This window comes from Brienomyrus brachyistius, chromosome 16, assembly GCF_023856365.1.
Source record: "Brienomyrus brachyistius isolate T26 chromosome 16, BBRACH_0.4, whole genome shotgun sequence".
In the NCBI taxonomy this organism is placed as follows: Eukaryota; Metazoa; Chordata; class Actinopteri; order Osteoglossiformes; family Mormyridae; genus Brienomyrus; species Brienomyrus brachyistius.
In genome coordinates, this window is record NC_064548.1 from 22702542 (window position 1) to 22726767 (window position 24226).

At 46.8% G+C, this 24226-nt stretch overlaps 2 protein-coding genes across 4 annotated transcripts in view; one reads left to right on the top strand and one right to left on the bottom strand.

Annotated features, from left to right (window-relative positions):
- Window positions 1-24226, bottom strand: part of LOC125710089 (fibroin heavy chain-like) — a 576413-nt gene that overhangs the window by 355625 nt on the left and 196562 nt on the right. The gene's annotated exons all lie outside the window — the stretch shown is intronic.
- The window catches only part of LOC125710090 (receptor tyrosine-protein kinase erbB-4-like), a 226808-nt gene that overhangs the window by 144831 nt on the left and 57751 nt on the right, over window positions 1-24226 (top strand). For all 3 annotated transcript variants that reach the window (XM_048979325.1, XM_048979327.1, XM_048979326.1), the window contains exons 4-7: window positions 14635-14766; window positions 19079-19144; window positions 21826-21944; window positions 22968-23109. In XM_048979325.1, coding sequence (XP_048835282.1) covers window positions 14635-14766; window positions 19079-19144; window positions 21826-21944; window positions 22968-23109 — 459 coding nt within the window. The remainder of the gene's footprint in view (window positions 1-14634; window positions 14767-19078; window positions 19145-21825; window positions 21945-22967; window positions 23110-24226) is intronic.

Here is a 24226-nt window from a genome sequence, read left to right on the forward strand (position 1 = left end):
GGTCTGTGAAAAAGAATTCTTCCCTCTCAGAGATGAAATATATGTACTAAACCTTTCAGAGGAGATGGAGAAATCCAGTATCTCTGTATCACCGTGAGAATTTATCTGAATGCTGGATTTCAGGAAACGGGAAAATGACTTGGTTCCCATCTCTAGGTGCTGTAAAGAGAGTCAAATGAAATGTCAAGGATCGGCTGACTGGAAACATTACGGTGATAAGCTTTGGAGGTTCTCCTTTTGCCCTGCAATGGGAGCCTAATTCTGACAGTTAGTGATAGAGTTTGTAGTGCCATTGGCTGTTCAACAGCCATTTGAAGGAATTTTCCCCTTCCTCACCGGGCATCCCAGCCCAAACCCCGTTACACAGCGTGCAACATGAGATTTAGTATTCACCCAGGGCACTTTACTGCCATGGATGCTTTAGCTCAAAGCCCTGGATCGGTGGGCCCCAGAGTCTCGCGATTTGTCTCCATTAGCCACTAAGCGTTCCCAGAGGGGGACCGGTAACGGCTTAGTGATGGAATCACAGGAGGATCCTGGGAGTCTCCTGCTCTATGGGAACTGAAGGTCTTTGGGCCAAGACGATGAGCCTGTGTCCTTTATACCTGATTAGGAGGGACATATTCATTCCATCCACCCACCTAATGCATGGAATGAATCCATGGAATTATACAGCCAATGAAAGTGGCAGATCACTCACAGGCTTGATGATCGAGGGTGTTCCTACAGACTCTCTGCAGCTATAGCCCGCAGAGAAGCATCAAGTAATTTCTTATTACTTTCTCTCACTCTCTTTGTCATTTCTCTGAAGGAACATGAAGGACTTTTCTATGCCATGTGCTGTCAGTGAGCTAGAATACCATAAGAGGATAACAGGGCTATTCAGGGTGGGAGGGGCAGTTGACCATCAGGTAAAAATATCAAAACAGTTCCTGAATTATTCACCATGATGATGTCAACCTCCTTACTCCCCAAAACAACAAACAAACCTATGACGTCCCAGTCAAGCACCTGGAGATCACTGACTGGCTCCTCAGCATTCTGTTATTCACAGCGTGTCCCAGGGGGGCTGGCCTGCCTACGCCCCCAAGGACGGACACAAACCGGCAGCAACTGGCGGCAAACCAGTGCAGTCAAATGGGATCCGGCAGGATGCAGACTGCATCCTCATTAAAACATAACATTGACATGCTCGGAATTTTAATGACACTAAATAATCAAAATAGTTTTTTTGTTTTTCATCCAGTAATCTGCCAGACTGCGTTTCTACAATTTCCAAAACCAGTCCAGTCCTCTAACAGGGCGACTTTCATCTTTGAGGGTTATTTTCTTTAAAGACCTGAACTAGAACTCTGGCAGCAGCGAAGTCCCTAAATGCAAGATTTGGTATCGCCAGACTTGGCATTGCTGGGCGAGGGGTAACATGAAACTCTCCAGTTTTGCATCCATTGTGCTTGGCATTTAATTTAATTTACCAGTGGTGAAACAATGTGCCATTTGTCTGCCACTGGCACTGAATGTGTTCAGGGTTATTCTCTGCTGAGTTTGGTTATTCTTTCAGTTCAGTGTTGGGGGAAGGCGAGAGGTAATTTCGGCAAGCCCATTCAAGCTTGATCTGTCTGCCGGTACCAAATCGGGGAACAGCGGCTCTCAGCAGCCATATTTGCTATTCAGATCCACTTATTTAGTAGTATTTGCCTCACTTTTACGCGTGACAGTAATGATACCTCATCTGTCAACAGTAATAACAGAAGTAATAAATTGTAAAGGTATTTCTGCGCCCCCAGGGACCCCTGATTTCACTGCCGCCACGGGTCTGGTTGCATTTCATCCTCTTCTGCCGATGATGTTAATGAAACGCTAAACCAATTATTTTTTTTTTCCCCGCCAATCTCGAGAATCATATTTTTGAAATGTCAGTGGGGGATCGAGGGGAATGTAATGGAATGATTAGGTTTGAAACCAAGACAATCCATGCTGTGGGACCACAACGCAGGGTGGGAAGGGGGGTGTCTGGATGTGAAAAGTATTTCTTTGTGGGACCTGAACATGCTTCTGGGGGGGGGGTTGTTGCATAGGCACTTGCTGAGGTCTCAAAAAAATTAGGTCTCACAAAAGGTTTATAGATGCTGCTGATGAGAGAAGTGAGGCCTTGAGATGTAGTGATTATCATGCACGGCCAGTTTTGATTGGTTTAGCCGGCTTCTCTATTGTTTCCTATTGAGTTAAACCAGTTGGTGATTTGGTGTGTGGTAATCCCACCTACTATGCAATGTGTATGCTCATTTCACTAGTCATTAATAGACATATATATACAGTGTATCACATTCCTATACAGACATGTAAAAGTATTCTATGACATCTGTCTGTCCGGTCTTGTTATATGATTTAGAAAAAAAAAATACTTAAAATTATAATTTTCTGCATTGTTTGCAGGGATTAAGAATCAGGGGAATTTCCCAGGGATCTTGAATTAATTTGATAAAAAAAATACATTCCCATAAAATGAATCCCACGTGTCCATTTCTGACTAACTAGATTCACAAAATATATAAGCTTGGCAGCTACTTACAGCAACCAAGCTTGAGGTTCTGCTCTGGCTGTATGTATAACTGGTGGCCAGATTTAGCAGCTTAACTTCATGCTGCTTCTTTCACACCTGTGGGCTTCTTCACAGAAATCCCACAACTGGCGCTTAAAGGTCGCCGTATTCGAGCAGCGTATTTGCGGAGTAAATAGGCCGGAGTGGTCTGTCAAGGTGTACATGGTGAAGTTCAGTGTGTCAGAGCCTTTTGCTTCTCCCCCGTTGGCCTCACGGCAGTGACACATTCTGATGTCACACAGTGGTGTGGTTCTAACACACATGTGGCATTATGGGAAACAAAATGGCTGCCGCATTAGACGTGTGGGGAAAAACCGTATTCTGATTGGCTGGACACATTGAAAGATGTTTGCTAGATGCATTAAGTGGTCCTTTCATATCATGCAATTTGGACTTGAGGACCTTGTGTCAAGTGACATAACTTGTATCAGTCTGTAGTAATTTGAAGAAGGACACATAAAAGTCGGTTTTGTCTGGTTCACCTTGCCTCTACAAGTGGGTTCTCTAAGTGTCATGTACATGTGTGGGATTGTTTCATCTTCAGCAATTGTGACTAGTATCTGTGACAAAAGGCACCGGCTGAATGTGGTGAATGAGCATTAGCTGTGGCGGGGGGGGGGGGGGGGGGGGGGGACCGGCCACCCAGGGCCACACTGATCCGGCGTCCACGTGCTGCTCCACTTCAGGGCTTCAGACGGTGAAAGTTGGAGACGGCGTGAAAATCGCCCAAAAATAGCTTTGCTTGTTTTCCTTCAGCTAATTCAGATTTTGGACTCAAGTAGAATAACAGTACAGATCCAAGGCTTCATCCGCCAAAGCAGAAAAGCTCTGGAATCACAGCGCTATTAGGATTATGTCGTTATTTTTTTTTGGAAAAGGCTTTGGGTTTGTCTTGGGATCAAATCCGGCGTGGTCCTTTGCGGAACGCATGTGCCGCGCTTTCTGTTACGTGAGATCGCCGTGGGATTGGTGTTGGTTCTTCTTAATACTGCAGCCACACAAACAAATTAATTTAGTAGCAATATGATGATTTAATACCACAGCTTTGCAGGAAATGTAGTCATGCTACACATTCCTGCCGACGGAGGGGGGATAACCTTTTACAAGGTGTGTAGCCTGCATTTTTTGCAATGAAATAGTCAGCTGCATTGTAACACATGCAAAGCAGCGCGTGCTCGATGGAAATCCTCAAATGAGACCCTCGTCGACGTCGCTTCTATGGCAAAAGCCCATCACCCCTCCTGTGATTAATAATTCATGTGTGTATTTTTGAGCTCAGGCCTCAAAGAGGAGTGGCGAGCAGCGGAAAGAGAGACAGCAGTGCAGGGTAATGAAACGTGTGAAGTTCTCACCACTCTGTGGGGGCAAGCCGTACCCCCTACTTCCACCTCTGTGCCGGGTATGACGTCAACTTACAGCACCAACGTACAGCAGTGTGGCAGCCAGCTAGGAAGTCAGTGACCGAGTTCAGCTGTGGATTTTGAGAAGGTCTGTGTCTGATTGTGTGCCTGAAAAGGGTGGCAACTGTTTTGGGGCAAATGTATGACCTGGTCTGGTTCCAGGTACAGTACCAGAATTCTGAAAGTCTGTTATGCCCATTAGGTGGGTCACAGTGAAACTGAAGAAGTTCACCCTCTTGTTTCTGCTCAGATAATAAGGCTGGCAGTACCAGCGGTCCAGAAATGCCATGCTACCACATTCCATCCCTATTCAGTGACGCTGGCCCCGTTTGGAAGGCCTGGCGGTACGTAAATGCCACGGGAACCCCATCGGATGCCAGAGGCAGTGGAATGCAGGTGCCCACTGCCTCGGCCGTGCATCGCATTACACCAGTCTTTCACTGGCGTGGCATTTTATTTCCGGGCTGTTCTCTGAGCCCGACTGTACTGAGCATCCCAACGGAATCGTGTCTGCAGACAGAGACTGATTGTTGCACCAAAACACGCCAGATTGGTGCCCATCACGTCCTTGGTTCGGGAGAAGCAGCTGAGGCGATTTCAAGCGAAAGGGCATGTTTATGTTCCTCTGCTTGTCTGGAAAAGACCGTTTTAAAAATGAAATAAAAAACAGGGAGTCACACGGCAGTCAGGTTCTGTTTGGCATCATCTGAGCTTTCATGGTGTCATGGAAACAATCAGTAGCAAAAAGCCACAAGCATTATTCTGCTTTCAGTCTTACAACACTTTGCATCTCGCATTAGTACCACCATAAGAGCGATTATTACAGCTTTAGAGACAGGCAGCTTTGGAGATACTGCAGCCCTACATGTTCTTGGTAAGTTTGCGAGCAGATGTCCTCTGATCTGGAAAATTCCATAATGCTTCGACACAGATCCTCTATGGAAGAAGTAGACTTCGGATACAGGATTTAATCATCAGACTTCATAAATCCATAATTGTTACCACAGCAATACCAATAGTGCATGGGCAACATCTCTACAGTCTGCCATCCATTCCTATCACGGCCCCCTTATTGCCATAGGTGTCAGTCAAATGTCCAGGTTTAAAATAAGCTGGAATTTCCCAGAATGCTTTGCCTTTATTTCCAATGACCTCCTTCTCTTCAGCTTAAAAACTTCACTTATCTTTTACCAGCCTGTCCATTTGTGTTATTTATTTGGATGTAAGTCATTTATTATGCAATCCCCTCCAACCGCAATATTTAAAATTAGCCTAATCATATATGTCGGTTTTTACTGTTGCTGTGGGGTTTGGTCCTGACATACGCTGGACTGATGGCATCGCACTGGGAGGACTGGGCTAAGGTCCCCAGTACTGAACATCCACCCCCGCACCACCCAACCGCCATGGTCCACACCCACGTTCCCCACCCTGTGAGGTCCACATGGCTGCCTCCGTAACACATGCCCACGACTCACCAAGGTACTCGTAAAGGTTTTATGTGGCCGGATTAATGCAGTTGTTCTTCTCAGGTCAGTAGTTAAATACATAAAATTGCAATTACATTTGAATGGCGAGCGGCTGTATTTTACACCCCCAGTGTTAAAGACATTAAACCCCCACCCTGTTCTGGTGGATTTATGTAGAATGTCAGCTGTCTTGACCTTGAAAGGGTGTGAAGATGTGTACAGGATTTGATTTAACTGTCTGTCCGCCAGACTAAATTTCATTCTCTCTGTCTCTCTCTGGGGAAATCATTCAGTTTGAAGTCACCATTAACCTTCGGCCCGACACGCTGATCTGAGCAGCTGCCCTGTGTCAGTCTATATAAAGGCATGTGTGCACATAAAGCATAATTATGTAGTATTACCATTTTTATAGAAAATTATATTACACTCATCATTATATTATTTGTTATTATTAAGCTAAATAAATGATTAATTGCTTTTCATTGAGCTTAATAACAGTTTGTCCAATTATTCCTGGGCAGCAAATTAAGTAAAGACAATCAAATAAAGTTTTATTCGTTTCAGTAATGCATTTATTAAAGGCCTTCACTAGTTAACACATGTTACATCTTTACCAGTTGTCTGGGTTAGGGTTAGGATTAGGGTTAGGGTTTAACAGCCCAGCCAAGCCTGATTAAGATATAAGACAAAGCAGTCAGCCACTGACTCCCAGAAACTATTGTTGTAATCAGTTGATAAGTTTGATAAAAGGTAACAAAATCCAATTGTTACTGCTTTATACAATGGATCGTTTAGCCACACAAGATGACTTGTCGAGGTGGTATATGGCACCTGTCGTATGCAGATTCATTTAGCTGAAATGTGGAAACAAACCTTGTTTTATCTCCTGCGATAAATTTTGGTCAACACAGGGGTTTGAAGATTATGGACTCCAGAGAGAAGATGCTGGAAAGATCCCATTTTCCAGAAGAAAATATCTTGTATACCTGTATTGCTTGTGTAAAAATGTCCTCATTCATAAATGTATTCAAAATGATAAAGCAATAATTTTAAGTCATCACTAAAAATTGGCATTCAAAAAAATCACATTTTCTTGTAATATGTATTATTTTCATACCTAGATTTTTTGGCGGGGGGGTTTGTATGTTTTGCCCAAGTCGCCGTCAGGCATCCCGGAATTATCCATACTGTGGGTGGGTTTGCATTGAGCACATTTGGGGACCCAAGCGTGGTAAAACATTTGTGTGTCTGTGTGGACTATGTATATTACTTTGTGGGGACCAAATGTGACAAAAGACTATTATGACATTCTGAGGACCATTTTTTTTCAGTTTCCACAAGGGGAAAATCAGCTTTTTAAAAATCTGTGAATGCAATCAAAAAAAAAAATGTAATCTCAAAAATTCTCTATTTTGTTTGGTTACTTATGCTTAAGGTTACGGCTGGGTCAGCCGCCATTGTTGGGGTTAGAGATTCCATAGAAAGGAATGGTTAGTCCCCACAAAGGATATGAATACAAACATGTGTGCGTATTTTGTGTGTGTGTGTGTATGTGTCTGTGTGTGTGTGTCGGTGTACATCTGTGTGTGTATTGCAAGTGTTTGTGTGTCTGTCTGTGCCTATGTGGCGTCTGTGTCTGTGTCTTTGTGTGTCTGTATTCTGTGTGTGTCTTTGTGTCTGTATCTGTGCGTGAACGAGTGCGTTCCCTGTGCCTCTTACCCAGTGCTCCTTAAGAGAGGCTTCAGGCTTTTTGTGACCCAGTATTGGATAAACAGATGGATGGATGGAATAGCAATAATATTAAATCAAGGAACAGTCACAGGGGAGCCCAGTCCAAATTTATACTGTCCAAATATAGCAATTTCATGCCTCTGTTTATCAATCTGACTGTCGCTTTCTATTCGATCAGAGAATATCTACTTAACACCTGTTTTGATTGACAGGTGTTTGTACCCAGGCACTGATGTGAGGCAGATCTCCCTGTATGAAAGGAGGAATTCCGCTCTCTCTTTGGCTGTGACCACTGAGGCTCAGGCGAGCCAGGATGAGAGGCAGCCATTGGCTCCTCATTAACGCTAACCGCCCGTCAAGCAGGAATCCACTCCCTCGCTGGAGTTTTACGCTCGCATGAAAAATATGACTGGGTCTGAAAGGAGCAGGGAGTCCGTGTAGATCCTGACGGCTGCCGGCTTATTTTATCTGATTAGGCCCTGCTCCCATATTGTGTGAAAGTCGAATGTCAGCCTCATTTGACCGTGCGCTCGAGGATGCAGCTGGGCTGCTGATTTATGGGGGCTGACCTATGCGAGGTGTCCGGGGACGGAGAGGCCTGCAGCAGGGCGGCTGCCAGGTCAGAGCGTAGCCATCTGTCTGCCAGGTCTTCCAGGGGGCTGTGTGTACGCGTGTGTGTCTGTCTGTGCATGTGTGTGTGTGTGTGTGTGGGGGGGGGGGGGGGCGCATACCGAGCATGTGTGTCGCCTGTGGGGATAATGATGAGGCAGAGTTGTGCACCGCAGAGCTTTGCAGGTGTGCAGCTCTCGCCGTGCGTCATCCGCAGCGCTGATGAGTGTCTGCACGTAGCAGGTGTGTCATAGGCGTACCACATCCCAGCTGCCTTACTCCGATCACACTCCACCCACGGCCCTAGTGTCCACGCCTGACCACGCGTCGCTGCCCAAGCCAGCTGCATTACACTAATCGTGCGCCCCCCACTGTCCATCTGTAGGAAGTGAAAGTAGCGATATTGCTGTTGCTTATGGGTCTACTGATTATTACCTGTTGATCTCTGGTTGGACTCTATGCAGGGCTATTGTCTCTCACTGCTGTACCACTGCCATGAGAAGCAGTACTGTACCAGCACTTCTCTTTAAGACTCAAATCTTAAAATGCAGACGTGTAAATTAGGACTTTGCCCTCCTTTGACTCTGCTGGCCCCTGGAGGTTGGGCTCCCCCTTTGAGTCTGGTACCTCCCAAGGTTTCTTCCTTCTAGGGACTTCTTCCTTGCCTCTCTCGCCTCTGGGTTACTCACTGGGGACTGTCGGCAGGGATAATGTAAAGCACTTAGAGACAATGAAATGTTATTAGAATGCACCATACAAATAAAATTCAATTGAATTGAATAGTAACGGCCATTCATTCTGGATTTTTCCAGAAGGCACTGCCCTGTTCTTCGAGGAAAGCAAGCAGATGATACCGTCTATTAATTACAATAAAGAAGCCATTTTGGAAAGAATGAAGACTGATTAAGGGCTATTATATGTGTTGGTTAATCTTACTCATGTCACTGCAAATCAGTACTGAAGGGGACATGCATTATAAATAAAGGGATCTACCTCACTCCCTTTATGTTCTGGCATTTTCTCTGCTGTCTGACTGCAGAGATGTTGTCAGCTTTGCTTGAGCAGCCCAGATGTATTCTCAGGTGGGGGCCAGTGGATCCTGAGCTTAAGGGTCCATTTCTGGCAAGGATGAGGTTTAATGCCGCACCTGCCGCGTTGGTGGGGACTGGCGTGCACGTGGCAGTTCACGGAGCCTCCAGTTGGCCGGATGGTCCTCGTCATAGTGGGTTTCACAGATGCTCGAGTCAGTGGCTCAGCGAACCAGCAGCTGGAGCCACTGCAGCCGGCCAGCTCGAAAGCCGTCCATGCGGTCGACTCAAATCAATCGCCTCTCCAGTTGATCTGCCGTGATCCCGTGTCTCTGATGGCGGGGAGGAGGGGTCCCCACCCCCCACCTACACTGAAATCAGCTTCCCTTGGATGTCTTTTGAGCTGTGGGACGTGGAGAATGCAAACCGGTGTATAATCGCGTTCTGCCAAACTAAAATCGCGTTACGTGTTTTTGTCCACACCGTCTTCCGGGCAGTAGCTGCCACATCAGAACATAAGAAACGTTACAACCAAAAGGTACAATTTAGCTGTCATGCCTACTTAGATATTTAATAATAAAGTGCTTGTAAAATATGATCTGGGACTCGTTTGACTGTCTCTACACAAGGCCTCCTTTTCCATGTCACTGCAGACAGACATAATTAACAGTGAGAGTGTGCAATTTAGGCCGGCGATGCCACCAGAGGTTTTGTCGGAGTTAAGCGCCTCGTTCAAGGGTTCAGTGACGGGTCTCGTCTTGAGATTGGAAGCTGATGCCCTTTGGTCACTTCTCCCATTATCGTTAGCAGATCCATACGGCTCACTCCCCGCCCCCGCATCTGTAATTGAACGTTAGCACGTGTTGGTCTTCTGAGGAAGCCTCTGAGATCATTCTGTCTAGCTACAGTGCTTAAGGCAGATTTTTTTGGATTTTGTTTTGTTTGCTGTATATATATATAGATGTGTTTTCTAATTGCTGTTTTGGAAAGCAGGCTCTTTCTGTGATAACAGCATGCTACTTGACTATTAATTGGTGCTTTATGCACGATATCGCTGAAGGATAAATTCATGATTAAGTGCCGAATCTCTGGCCTATCAGCTATCGCTCTAAACATGTCGAGCTGCGGTAGGACTGCAAGGGGTGGTAGTACTTGTTTCCATGTGACTGTGTGTCTGCATTTCTGTTACTCGAGCCTGTTCCTGTTACAGTGTTTCACCTGAGTACCATACTCTATCCATAGATGGTAAGGTTTTGCATACCGGTCAAGTTCAGCATGCTGAGAGGTCGACCAGCAGTCTGAGCAGAATCCTGTTGCTGGACCCTGACATCCACCCAATCGTATTCATCCAGACCAAGTGGTAACTGGTATAACAGGAAGCTGTTTTATCGCACCTGCATAGACGGACATAGTGAGAATCTCAGGACCGTGGCGGGAGACTGCCTTTCCAGCAGAGTGAGGTGGCTCCCAGGGGCTGAGAGATCAGGAGAGGCCTAGATTGGGCCCAAGTCTTAGGCCCGGTTCACGCCAAACAGGATCTCAGAAGGTCACTAGAGATTTTGGACGTCATGGACCAGAATTTCAAATGGGCCCTCCAACCCAAACCAATCCAACAATGTAACTAAAGTTTTAAGGCCCCTGGCATCATCCTAACCCCTCCTATAATGGAGCCCCTGCAAGAGGTGTAACTCATCAGTTCAAATCTGGGGGGAATTTGCAGCCTTTTTCCAGCGAGCACCAGCCCATCCTGGGTTTGGTTGTGAACGGGCTCAGCGGCACCACTATGGGATTTCTGGCCATGAGCCAAATATCAGTCACACTCACAACCCCCTCAGACATCCTGTGCCTTAACTACAGCTCCCCCTACAGTCCTCTGCTTTGCGTCACATAACGTTCTCGCACATCTCCTGTATGTCTTAGACCGTACACAGTGGCAGCGATGCCATGCGGCGAGCCTCCTGGCATGTCAAGGACATTCAGGAGGAGCGAGTGGGCCAGTGTTTCCGCGCCTTATATCGGGACCTGCGCAGCTGCAATCCCATCGCTCTCCTGAGCAAAGATTCATCACAGCGAGCAAATAACAACAACGTGCTGATGTCGACTCGCTCCAGCAGCCCACGTGAATATGTTCTGCTTTCATGAATTCCTCATTAATTTATCCCACGGTCTATTTTGTAATAACCTGCAAAAACTTCAGCCGGGCTATAATTTAAAGATGTGCGTCACCTCAGGGACCCATAATAGCTGGAATTGACTTCCCTGCGCACCAAAGGTACTAATTAAGAGCACTTTTCCTCACAGATCTGGGCTCTAAAGTAGTTTAATTACACATACAGAGGTACGGGGCAAGGACCTGTCACTTTCAGTTATTACATCCAATGAGGTGCCCAGCCCGCTCTGGACGGGGGTTGCTGGGTAATGGGGAGCAGCCGGGACCCACTCGCTGACTGAGCTGGATCGGGGCCTGGGGGTAGCATGAGAGGGAGGGTCTAGCTTTGGATCTGAATGGGGGCTTCAGCTCTTTGCTGGCTTGACAGCTGCCTTCCTCTGGTGGAGTCTTGAGTACCACTCTAATATTTCAGTACAGCCCTTGAAACAACCAAAATGTTCTGATTTTGATGCACAAGGGCATAGGAATGGGAGGGGGGATGTACCCCCCAGTATTTAATTTTGATTCGTTTTACCCCTCCAAAAATAATATCCCTTTGTGCTTGAATTGTTTGGTTTTGTCCACCCACCACACTATGAAACTCTCCTACAGCATTGCCGCCACAGACAGTTTGGGCATAGAGATGATCCCCGGAGATTCTGTGTTTGCTCGAGAGTGACCCCTCTCTGTCTTTAAGGGTGGTTGTGCACCCGAGGCTGGTCCGTTTGTGTGAGTGAGGTTCGGCTTTGGCTTTTGTCCAAGCCTGTGTCTGTGTGTGCGCTAGCGTGTGCGAAATTAGCATACTGATGTGGATCCTGGAGAAGAATATGTACGTGGGTGTGAGCAGAAAGAATTGTGTTTCACTCCATAACTTACAATTAACTATAAGCATGGGCAGTAGGCACTAATTTTCCCAGGAATGGGCCGGAACTCGTTTAAATGCATTCAGATGTCATTGTGGTCCTTTGTTCTTTTAAAGTAATTTTTATTGTTCTTTTCTAAAGTGCCGCTGCTGTGATTCATCACCAGGAGAGTCTGAGAAACACCTGCTCTTCTGTGTTAACACACTGCATGATTGTTAAGCCCCGAAAGCAAAAGGAATAGGGTGTTTTAATCAAAGAGGGGAGCGTGGAAAGGCTTTTTTGTGTTTTAGCGTAGTGACCGTAAGTTGTCATGCTCGTTAAAAGGGCCGCGAGGTTCAAGCAGAAGCGATTCAAGCGGAAGCGCCCTTGTGCTCCGTGTTCAGCTCCAGGTGAAAAATGGCGGGAGCCGCTCACCCCCTTCCGGGGGGGGGGTGGGGGGGGGGGGACATCGCTCAGATGCACCACCTTTGTTGGCTGGTAACTCGTGAATGGCTTGTCTCCATATTTCTGATGAATCAAAGATAATCTGATGCTTACAGACTCCCCTTGTGAGGCGAGGGCGTCACGTGGCAGGGCGTCTGCAGTGACACTTAGCATACAGGGCGTCTGCAGCGACGCTTAGCATACAGGGCGTCTGCAGCGACGCTTAGCATACAGGGCGTCTGCAGCGACACTTAGCATACAGGGCGTCCATAGCGATACTTAGCATACAGGGCGTCCGTAGCGATTCTTAGCATACAGGGCGTCCATAGCGATACTTAGCATACAGGGCGTCCGTAGCGATTCTTAGCATACAGGGCGTCCGTAGCGATACTTAGCATACAGTGTGTCTGTAGCCATACTTAGCGGGCAAAATGAGGCCTCAGAGCCGACAGAAGGTGGGATTCTCTCTGCGCTGTCGACCACAGATGTATTAACCCCGCCCACCATGGGTCTCCGGAACTCCAATCCTACTGAATGACTGCTCTCTCCTTGGTCCTCCGTCATGTAATCTTTTTCAGGCGTCATATTGGACAGATCCCACGTGACCTGTTTAACCTGTCTCATTGGGTAGTTTTATTTCTGTACTTTATCCCCAAGGTTTGGTACTTTGCCTTGAATGTAGTGAAATGGATGCTATTAGCATGCCAGGCCAACAGTGATAGGGAGCAAAGACTTTCATTAATGCGTCTGCTTTTGAGAAATTTATAATTGCTAATGATACTATGTGATGAATGCTAGTCCCTGATGCCTTTTCATTTCAGTGTCATGTATGGCGAGAGTTCAGCAGCTAATCGTTGTATTCCTTCCAGGTGTCTCGAGCTCTGCGATTAGCAGTCAATTTATTCGTCTATTGCGATCACTGGCGATGCTTCACTTTTTTGCTGCATAGCAATTTACTCCTGGGGGGCCATGCTGGTCACCGAGGCATTGTAACGGAGCTCCTGAAGGGCGGTCTACCCCGTGCTGTCTTTACAATGCTGTGCTTTCACAAGCGTGGCGAATAGCAGTCATTATTCACTCCGGGGGAGGGGGGGGGGGGGGGGGGGGGGGGGCAGAGACAGAGATGGAGCAGCCGACTCGTCGCAGCGGCAGCCTGAAGATTGAAGGAGAGAGTCCTAAAGCTGGGAGGCCGCAGACAGGAGGGAATGTGACGCTTAAGGTCATCTCCCAGCTGCATAAAACATGTTTTATTAACGCATTAGCGACGTGGGCCGAAGTGAGGCCTGGACGTGGGGGGTGACTTCAGAAAGGATGGGCAGGTATTTGGCAAACGCGGCTCCTTGTGTGGGAGGCCCATCAAATCGATGAGCAGTGCCATTCCTGTGTCATCAGAGATTCTGGTCAGGTGGTACACTGGTCTGTGTGCCCCCCGCCCCCCTTCTACCACCTCTCATTGCCATGGGCCCTTGTAAAAGCAGAAAGCCCAGCCCCCATCATGAGTGGTAAAATATTAAATAAAATCCTGAAGGAGGACGTGTTGTCCTCATTTTCTTCCGAGAAATGCGGGAATCCTAATTACATGATTTCAAGTCACCCGTAGAGTGGGATTTCTTGATGACTTAGCATGGCTCTGACTGGCCTGTGTTCCTGAATGTGCCTCAGTTATATAGACATTATGCTGTTAATCTACTTGCGGGAAACGCAAAGGAAATCTTGCTTAGTAAATATTGTAAATCTGCTCTGATCTCTTTCTTTCATTAGTCAGGATTAAATACAGCAGAGATTTCCACGGCGGTTTTCATGATAACAGCGATTGTTCCTCTCCGGAGGCAAAGCAGCTACTTCAAGGGCTTAGTGTTCCACAACAAGGCAGATTGCCCCAAACCGCGCGATAAAGTTACATTTCATTATGTTCTTTTTAAAGATCAGAATATCTAATCCTGTTTCATCTAAAATGAAATATGAGATTTAAAAAGATCCTGGCGTTACAATGGCATTAGCTAAAATACTGGAATTGGAGATTTAAAATGTGATTTAGTTACTCTACTCCTGTTTATGATAACCATAAAAAACAGATTATCAGTCCTGATAGCAGGTGTATGGAACTGACCTCCATTATTCAGAGTAAGTCACATGCTGGATACATTCAGAGCAATATCATTGCTGTTCATCTGTCGTCGATTCACAGGAGGTATGTCCAATTAACGATGGGGTTATTTTTTTTTATATACTCTCTTTGCAGGCAGAAGGTTTTCAGGTCAGAGTCAATCTGTTTTATTTATTGTTATGTAGTAATTCAGACACTGCAAGCCTATAAAACAGGTGTCCTATGTCTGTGTGTGCTGTCTCCCTGGCCACAGAAATCCTGAACGGAGGCGTGTACGTGGACCAGAACAAATTCCTGTGTCACGCTGACACCATCCACTGGCAGGACATCGTCAAGAATCCGCGCGCCGAGCTCCTGGTGGTGCCGACCAATAGCAGCGTCGGATGTAAGTACTCCACCCAATAGGAAGACAGATCGGCACAATCACGGCTGAGGTATCTTCTGATGGCCAGTGTTTGTTTTCCTTCAGAATCAAACTACATATATCAAGTACGACTTATTAGTTTAAATGTGGCAGTAGTAATTGGTTCTAATATTTCTTTCAGCCCAGTAATCATACAGGGATTTTTTCCTCATAAATCTCCGCTCAGCTAGTGTTCTGTTTCTAGTAATTAAAAACTGTAAATCCTTTAAAAAGCTATGGTGTTGTTTACCTTCTATCAAAATAAAGTCACATTAAATTCAATAAAACCTACTATTCGTCATCGTTAGTTGAAGGGTGCTCATTTCGCTGTTTAGTGTATGAAAACAAGTAGCAACTATTGAAAATAAAGCTGATTTAAGAACTTCATGCCACCCCGTGCACCATCCAGACAGGCACAATATCGCCTAATTCCTTTATATCGAAACTCATCATGTACATCAAATTGATGAAAGCGAGCTCTGAGCGATGGTCACGTTGCATGTCTGCTAATGTACCGGCCGATGAGTCACATCTCCAGCTCGATTCGGGTGCCTCCTGTTAGCCTGCATCTGACGGCCGGCTGATCCTTCGGAAAAGGTGACAGCTACGCTAAGGCCCTAGTGTCAAATAATCTGGCGACACGCGGCTCTGAACGTCACGGCGACGCCCTCAGAACAAAACTGTCCATCGACACTGGCTGCGGTTCCCGCAACCTCCTGAAAATGAGCAATTTGTTGTTCTAATATTCCCCACTGAGTATAACAAATGCTTAGTAATCTTTGTGAGCGTTAACAAAATGGCTGACTCATCGAACTGAACCGAAAATTAGCCACTAGTGCGACTTTATATTGATGGTATTTCAAAGAATCTGACAGTTTGTCATTCTCTGGCTAACTACGCTGTTACACTTTTAAACTCCGCTTACGTCAGACTCAAGTTTCCCTGAAGTACTTTCAGGCGTATATACCATGATTGTTTACAAACACGCCACAGCATACACATGAAGACATGAACGCGCATCCACGAAATTTCCATCCCTACTTTTGCTATTGAGCATCATTGTCTGTGAAAAAATGTCTTTATAGTTTCGTATTATTGTGCAATTTTAGGCTAATGCTGATCCTTGCCCCTTTCTAAATGTCTCTGGGATGCACCTCTGCTCAGTCTTGAGTACCAAGCCTTTCCTGTCAGAATCCAAACAGACGTAAGCCTTAAAAGGACGGCCTCAACACTGAACACTGAACAGGAAGCCACAGCCGGCGTTTAGACGTGTATCACTTCTCCAGGAGTTCCCTGGAAATGGCCTATACCTTTGAATAGAGTCCTGTCTCGTCTTCCCTGTGGGAGAAGCCGTCACTCTGCAGACAGGAAGTCTGAAAGCTGATGACATCTTGTTTATCCATGAGAACAAAACTCCAGACTTCAGAGACTTTTTTTAGTCGGAATAAATCTCTGGGCTTTGATACATACGCGGATGTAATAGGAGGAAAGTGCCTGGCCAAACGAAATTATGTCCATTAAAATGTTTTATCACTCACATGGGAATGTAACATACTTTGTTTCATTATTTATTTTATTTTTGTTCCCTTGTGGGTCCATTTTAAAAGGGAGTTAATGGTAATGAAAATTAAATAAATATTACTTTGCAGATAAAATGGGGGGGAAAGATAATTGTACTTACAGTATAAAGAAATGATCATATTGATATTTGGTCACCTGCCCAGCTGCTCTGTCTACGCATGATGTGGCTTTTTAAAGTTTTACACTCTTTTGCATGATGTAGCTTTTTAAGACTCTTTTTTTTTAGGTTTCCTGCTTCTGAGTTTTCACTCCACTTTTCTGAGGCTCCATAAAAGCCGCACTCAGTGAAGGTCAACAGGAATTAGTATCATGGCTGCCAGAGCGTGGACGTAAATGCGTGTTTATGGCCCTCATTCGTGCTAACGGTGCAGCGGGTGACATCGCAGGCTCACTCGAGCTGAGAGAACGGCTAAGGGCACGCAGCAGCGCCTGAGCTCGCCTTCTCTCCCTGGGAGCGAGGAGGTCGTCACTGGGGCTGCTTGGGATATGACTCTGGGCTCTGAAGTCACCTCTGCCCCCAGCCCGACTCTGTTATCTGTCGCTTAGAAGGGAATAGCATATCGGGGTCCTGCACTGCCTGTTCCATTCTGCAATCTGGTTGTAAGCAGCAGTGGTTCATCCATCCATCTTCCAACTCTCTATCATAGAAAAGGTCCTGGGGGCCTGGAGTCTATCCCAGGCAGCGCAGTGTAAGGTCAGGGAGGACACCCCAGATGAAGTGCCACACATGCTCACACACTATGGGCATACTATGGCAGGTCACCCAACTGGTGTGTTAGTCCAGTGGTCTCCAACCTTTTTGTACAGTGGGAGCTGTTTTAACAAGGGATCTAATCTGAGGAGCTACCAAATCGCCGCAGTTTCTTTCAGATCTCTCGCCAAACAAGGCGGGTCCCTCTCAGTAGATTTTGCTCTCAGGGGGCTCTCAGTTGAGTCTTTCTACAGTTGGGGAGTGGGGGAGGCAGAACTTGGTAGACAGTGTCACGATCGACTGGGATTGTCTTGGCAGGGTGACCACTGGTTTAAACCGACATGAGATGGGGGCATCAGACCCTACACACACAGAGCAGGGGTTCGAATCCCCAACAGCAGTTAAGCAACAACACTGCATGCTAAGGTCTTATTAAGGATGTTCACATACAGATTGTCTTCCACAGAACCTCACACTTCCCAAGTAAGAGATGTGTCCCGAACAAAAATGAATTCTCTTCAAAAACCTCAATATTGCTTTTGAATCCATGCGGCTTGCTTGTGCAGAAAGGCGGCGGGCGATGACTCAGCCACACCTCAGGGTTCCTAGGCTTTGACTTGATTGATTTACTAAATTTAATTTAATCTTAAAGTGACAGTGTGACACCCTGGACCTGTAGAGTGTCCCTTGCTAAGCATAGCAGGATGCTATCTGATGCCTCTGGATGGCTTGTTGTGTCCTTGGGGGGGACTGTGATTGGTCCCTAGCACAAAGGCAGAGAAATCATTCATTTTTCTCTGAACCAAGTCAGTTAATTTCAATTTTTATATATTTTATATATTGAACTTTGCCCAAGGCATCATCCAGTGACATCGTTGCAAGTAAACTTGAACGGAACTGAAATGAGCAATAATGCTAGCAATATAAACAAAGAATAGAAAAAATTTCACTATGGGGAAAAAAATAGAGGACAAGGGAACAAAATTTATGGCAGATATGAGAAGGGGTGGGGGGGGGGGGGGGTCCCACCGCGTGAGACTGAGCCTCGTACATCAAGTTACGGCTCTTGGGTGATCTTAAGCTAGAAATTGGTTTCAGCCTGAATCTCCAAGTGACCATGATGTCATAGTCAAACACTGAGTGGAGAATCCAGCAGGCCAGGGATCCTCGACTCTGGTTTAGACCCTCCCCCAGCCCACCACAGGCCTGTAAACAAGAGGGTAGGCCAGCACTGCGACCTGCGGCCCATCTGCTACACATGGACCCAGCCCCCCTCTCGTGGCAGGGGGCTGTTACATCCTCTCCCGCCCCGGATTTTCCTCGCGGTCGGTGTCGCCGTGGCCAGCAGCAGATGGTGAAGGTGGGGGTGGGGGAGGAGGAGGGGGGCGACAAGGAGTCGGGCCAAGGCAGAGACGTCAGTTAGCCTAATTCCTGCGGCCGCCAGTGGGACACCACGTGGCACGGCACCAGCCAGCCCGGCAAACACGCCTCGCGGCAGCACGTAACGACGTTGCCAAACAAAAACGCCAACAAACAGAAGCGATAGTGCACTGAGGCGCTGCCAGAACGGTCGCAGCCGAGGGAACCTTCCTCCGCCTCGGCGAGATGTGGCTCGGATCACACAGGGCAAGACGGGAGCCTTTCCGGGCACAGAGTGGGCTGGTAAACAGGCAGCCAGTGTAAACCACCAGTCAACTACTGCTTAGAGTCACTGCTACTAGCTATTAACACATGATAAATACCAAAGGCTTTGCTGCAGTACATTATTAATCAATATTTAAATCCAAATTTAAATGCTACTCAGGTGCATAAAATTCTTCTGTTCCTCACAGATTGCTTTTGCTCTTTTGTACAGCTAGATATCTTGCTGGTGGTCGAGTTACTGTAAGTGTCTTGTCCCAATTGCACCTCAGGAAAGCCTAATATGACGTGAACAGGCACCCTTCAGGTGTTGTGCTCATGGTCTTGACCCCCGTTGGCCACTTGGGAAATGCTAACGCTAATCTCCCCCCTCCCCGACAGGCCTGCGATGTCACAGATCCTGCAACGGCCGCTGCTGGGGCCCCCGCGAGGACCAGTGCCAGAGCTGTGAGTTCACATCGTGGACCCCCCCCCGCTAGCTGACCAAGGCGGTTCACTTCAGGGCCCCCGTCAAGACGAGACCGAGTCACAGTCTCACTCCTACACACCTGTGTGTGGAAATAACTGTGACCAAAAGGATTGCATGAGGGATTCAAACGAAGAATTTAATCTGCGTTGCTTCAGAGATAAACCAGAATCAGAATATATTAGTACACAGTAGAAATATACAGAAGTGCCTTCGCATGAAACTGTCTGCTAAACCAATAAGTAACAGTTACTATAGAAAATAACTGCAGATGTTTGCAGGTGGGAGGTGACTAACCTTCAATGATCAATCTATCCTGGTTATTACAGGAGTGGAATCGCGCTCCTCTTCCTCTTCAGCAGGAACAGAGGCCTCTCTCCCTGCTCTGATCCATATCACTCAGTCCATCATTAAGGCCTACCTGGCAGACTTACAGCCGGCGCTGTAGATTTCCCAGAATGCCGCGGTGTCAGTCCTTCTGCTGGCAGCCACTTGGAGAAGGTTCTGACCGGCCCATCAGACAGTCTGAAAGCTTAAGTAGCGGAGACAGCAGCAGTACAAGCAGGGCCATAGGCAGGGGGTAGACTGTCCATTGTCAGACGCATGCACACAATCACACACTTCAGGCGATTTAGAAGCATCGCTTTGCCAGGGTTGACCCTTCTTAATATCCGAGCGAATTCCCTCATCCACGGATACGTGGAGTTTCTCTGCCTCCCGCCTGGAGTTAATTTGTTGCTCTGCCCCATACCGTCTTTTCTCTAACTTTCAAGAAGAACTTCGGATGTGCGGAGAGTGAAGAAAACAACTTCTAGCCTCTGCTGCGCAATTCCGTCTCGCCGCCGTAGATCAGAGGGTGTGATGCTGGGAGTAGAGTCCTCATCCGGCATATTCACCCGGGTCTGCAGCTCAGCGAGGGTGTCTGTCACCGGGCCAAAGTCCCTCGGCTGCTGTGCTCGCTCACACACGCTTACATGTGCACCAAATATGGCACATTTCATAAAATGTCAGGTCGGGATGATTCTTCCAGGAATCTCTCGATTTTGCCAACGTGTCAGACTCTCCACGTGATTGAAAATTTTCACAAAAAAAAGATTTCAGACATTTTAAAATACCCACCTGTATTCATCACACTGCTTTTCTGACACATGCTAGTAACCTAGACCTGTAGGACCTAGTAACCTAGACCTGTAGGACCCAGTAACCTAGTAGCTGTCAGTGGAGAGAGATACTGATTGGACTCACACACCAAGTAACGTGGATGAGTTAATAAACAGATAACCTCCGTTCATTAGGGGATAATTAATCTCCTTTACTATCTCTTTTGCTTAGCTTTAAGGTGTTCGACACACTTTACAAGACTGATGATTGTGTTATTGTGGAGATCACTAATAGGAAACACATCAGCACTGTGTAGTCCTCTGGCAAGGTAATTTGTGTGATAGAATGGCTTTTCTAAGAAGGCCATTTCATTTTAATGGACAATAATGGAATTTTTTGACGTTCTATAGACCGTCGGGCTCCGGTTTTATGGCCGCAGGTTTATTGTGAATGAATCAGCCTGAAAGAACTGAATTTTTTTTTCGAAAAAGTCCAAGAACAAGAACTACGGAAGTACCCCTAGTCCAGCTCTCTGAGACGTAGTGTGGCATGTAACCTGGCAACTTGATAGTGTCCCCTCATTTGAAACTGCAGCCAAAGAAGTCGCTGCGCTTTACACACAGCAGTTTAGAAACACGCACTGAGAAATGCACAAATACACACAGAGAGCAGACGGACACACAGAGACGCACACCGGGGGCTCTTCTAGGATCTTTTTAAGGTGGGGGGCACAAGTGGGGCCATAATTCATACAGTGAAGCCGACCTGATCATTAGCCAATAATATGTTTTGAATCTGTGATTGTCGGGGAGCTGACACTGCACAGGCCAATCAGCTTTCAGATTGGGCCAGTACCCCTGTGGCTCCACCCTTGTATACTCCTCTGACACACACACACATGTAAATAAACCTGCTTAAACATATACGTGCCAATATACAGTAGTACACATATAAATACAGGTATTCTACACACGTATCCCCACATGCACACTGAAGTTCACACAAACCTGTCACACACAAATGCATTCTGTCATGAGCAAACACAGTCAGTCAAGGCCGTTCTTAAGGCAGGCCTATTCTCCACACGCACATCCTCAGCACAGCGGTAGTGTGCACACCCACAGTCAAACACAGTCAATCAAGGCCGTTCTTAAGGTGGGCCTATTCTCCACACGCACATCCTCAGCACAGCGGTAGTGTGCACACCCACAGTCAAACACAGTCAATCAAGGCCGTTCTTAAGGCGGGCCTATTCTCCACACGCACATCCTCAGCACAGCGGTAGTGTGCATACCCACAGGCAAACACACGCTCTCCCTCTGCGGTGTTTGCACAGCACACCAAGATAACACTGGGGAGCTCGTGCATAAACACCACGGTCACGTGACCCACGACGAGGGTGGAATCCAGCTTCCTCTCCAGCTCAGCTCTCTTTTTGCATATTGAGGCACAGACATTCTGAGATGTGACCTTTGACCTGGGCTACAGACCCGCTGACCTCGTTATCTGCCCCTCCCCCCCCCCCCCCCCCCCCCCCGTTGTCTCTGTTCCTCTTCTGCAGTGACGAGGACAGTGTGCGCCGAGCAGTGCGATGGACGCTGTTTCGGGCCCTACGTTAGCGACTGTTGTCACCGGGAGTGTGCTGGCGGCTGCTCCGGTCCCAAAGACACCGACTGCTTTGTGCGTGACCCTAAACCCCCCCCCCCCCACGATTGGCTTCATCATCACTTAGCAACCGCACCTCTACCATATTTTAAATATCCACTACCCCCATGATACCTTTTTCATCCCAGGTTCAGTCTCAGAATAAGAATTGCTTACAGTAAGCAATGTTCCTTAAGAGTACAAGCTATGAGCCAGGAGTGTGGTTCTCAGGCAGATCTACAGGCAGCACCTACTCTCGATACATTATCCATACCTTGTTCTCAAGTCAAACCCATCCATCATTGTATCTTCGTGAGCGTTCAGGGTGTGTGTTGAGATGATGTCCACTGTGTGTCTATTCAGGAAATGAATCTTCTAAGGCTTCCTACCAGAACTGTGTCTATTTTGATTGTAGTTACTTTTCTGGATTCTCCATCATGCTCTGAACTGCAGATATACAGTACTGTGCAAAAGTCTATCTGGGTAGTAAGTGCACATTTTCTTAGAACAAAGAATATAGTTTAACATAAGAACATATGAAAATTACGAGTCACACAATAAAAACTAGTAAAAATGTCTTCTCCAAAAAGTTACTGATATCTACTTGAATAGCTAGATGAACACCACTTCAGTTCTCCTCAGTGGCATCCGAACCATTCTACGTATTTATTAAATTTCACCACCAGCTCGCTTAATTAATTAACTTAATTAGTTAAAATAGTGAGCGAGATATTGAATAGGTATATAAGGTGGGCTAATGGTCAGGTCAAAAAATACACGGGTGTATTGTATGGTTGCTGGAAATAATAGGGTTATTTTAGCAGAGGTTTTGAAATGGCTAAGCTGACGCACGTTGCCAGGCGTAACAGCATAGTTTTACACCAACATGACAGTTATTTAAACATAATGTTTTTTTTGGCTGCCTAAGACTTTTGCACAGTACTGTACGTCACTCAGCCCTGAGTTTTCCTGCTCAGTCAGAGAGACTCACTGCTCCACAAGGGGCGGTTCTATGTCCATAATACAAACGGCGCCTCTTTGCCTTCTCTCCATCCGCAGGCCTGCACCAACTTCAACGACAGCGGAGCTTGCGTCACCCAGTGCCCGCAGCCCTTTGTCTACAACCCCACCACCTTCCAGCTGGAACACAACCCAAAGGCCAAGTACACCTACGGGGCCTTCTGTGTGAAGAAATGCCCACGTAAGGGCAGCCGAGGGGGGGCCACGGGGGCCGCAAACGCACCGCGGGGCACTGGAGGGCTTCCTAAACTCACAGGATCTGAGCCGTGGAGACGGCAGCCCTCTGGCTGCGGGTTACCACAGCGAGAGGAGACGCGAGAAAAAATTAGGGAGCTTTATGAGTCAAGGTTTACAGAAGCATTTATGTAGCGTGCACAAAGCTAGCCTAGCCTTGACTGCACCCTTGGGAAGACATGCAGTGACTGGAATGCGTGGGCACTCTGACTTTATAGCTTCTTGTTGTTGGTAGGCTGATGTAGGGTAATAAAGTGGCATGAACTCCCCCCCCGAACAGTTATTCGGCTTGTTACGGCATTTCTAGGACGTGTGGTATTTTTTATCAGAGGATGCAGAGAGGCAGCAAGCAGATTAGTGATTAAGAAACTGTATAAAATCGTGTTTGTATTTTTTGGATGCATACTTGGAATAATTATAATCATAACAATGGTGTTTGTGCTATAAATCTGAAGTACCATTCAAAGAGGGGTTAATTGCATGCCACAATTAAAGCCCATTATACAACACTTAGCACAGAGTGTGTCAACATGAGTGTGGGTCAAGTACTGTAAGGCTGGGTTGGGCAGCAAATGGAGTTATGTGACAGTGGGGATGGGTTTAAGAGGGTGGGGAGGGGGGTAATGAAGAAGACAGCTGGTTTGCCATGAGCAAAGGGGAAAGATGCGGAAATGGGGTGGGCAGTTCAGACCCAGAGTGTAAAAGTTCAGACCAAGATTTTGTTTCAACCAGCCAGCTGAGTACTTCTGACTGTGACTCTTTATACTCAACTGGCTTGGGTGACACAAAGTAACGGTCTGGATTTTTACCTTCTGAACCTGAATTACCCACCCATGGCAATGGTCTACTGTAGGGTATAAGTGGGAGTTTGGGGACAGGAAATAAAAGAGAAGCCGGTCTTATGTGATGGACTGGGGGGGTACATGAATTGGCTGGTCAGCCGACCCCCCCCCCCGCCTCAGTCTTATAGCTACTTATCACAGTCTTATGGCTACAGACACTGTCGCAGGTCACGGACAGCTAGTCACAGGTAATTGAAGCAATACAGCTGGTGTTCAAGCCGG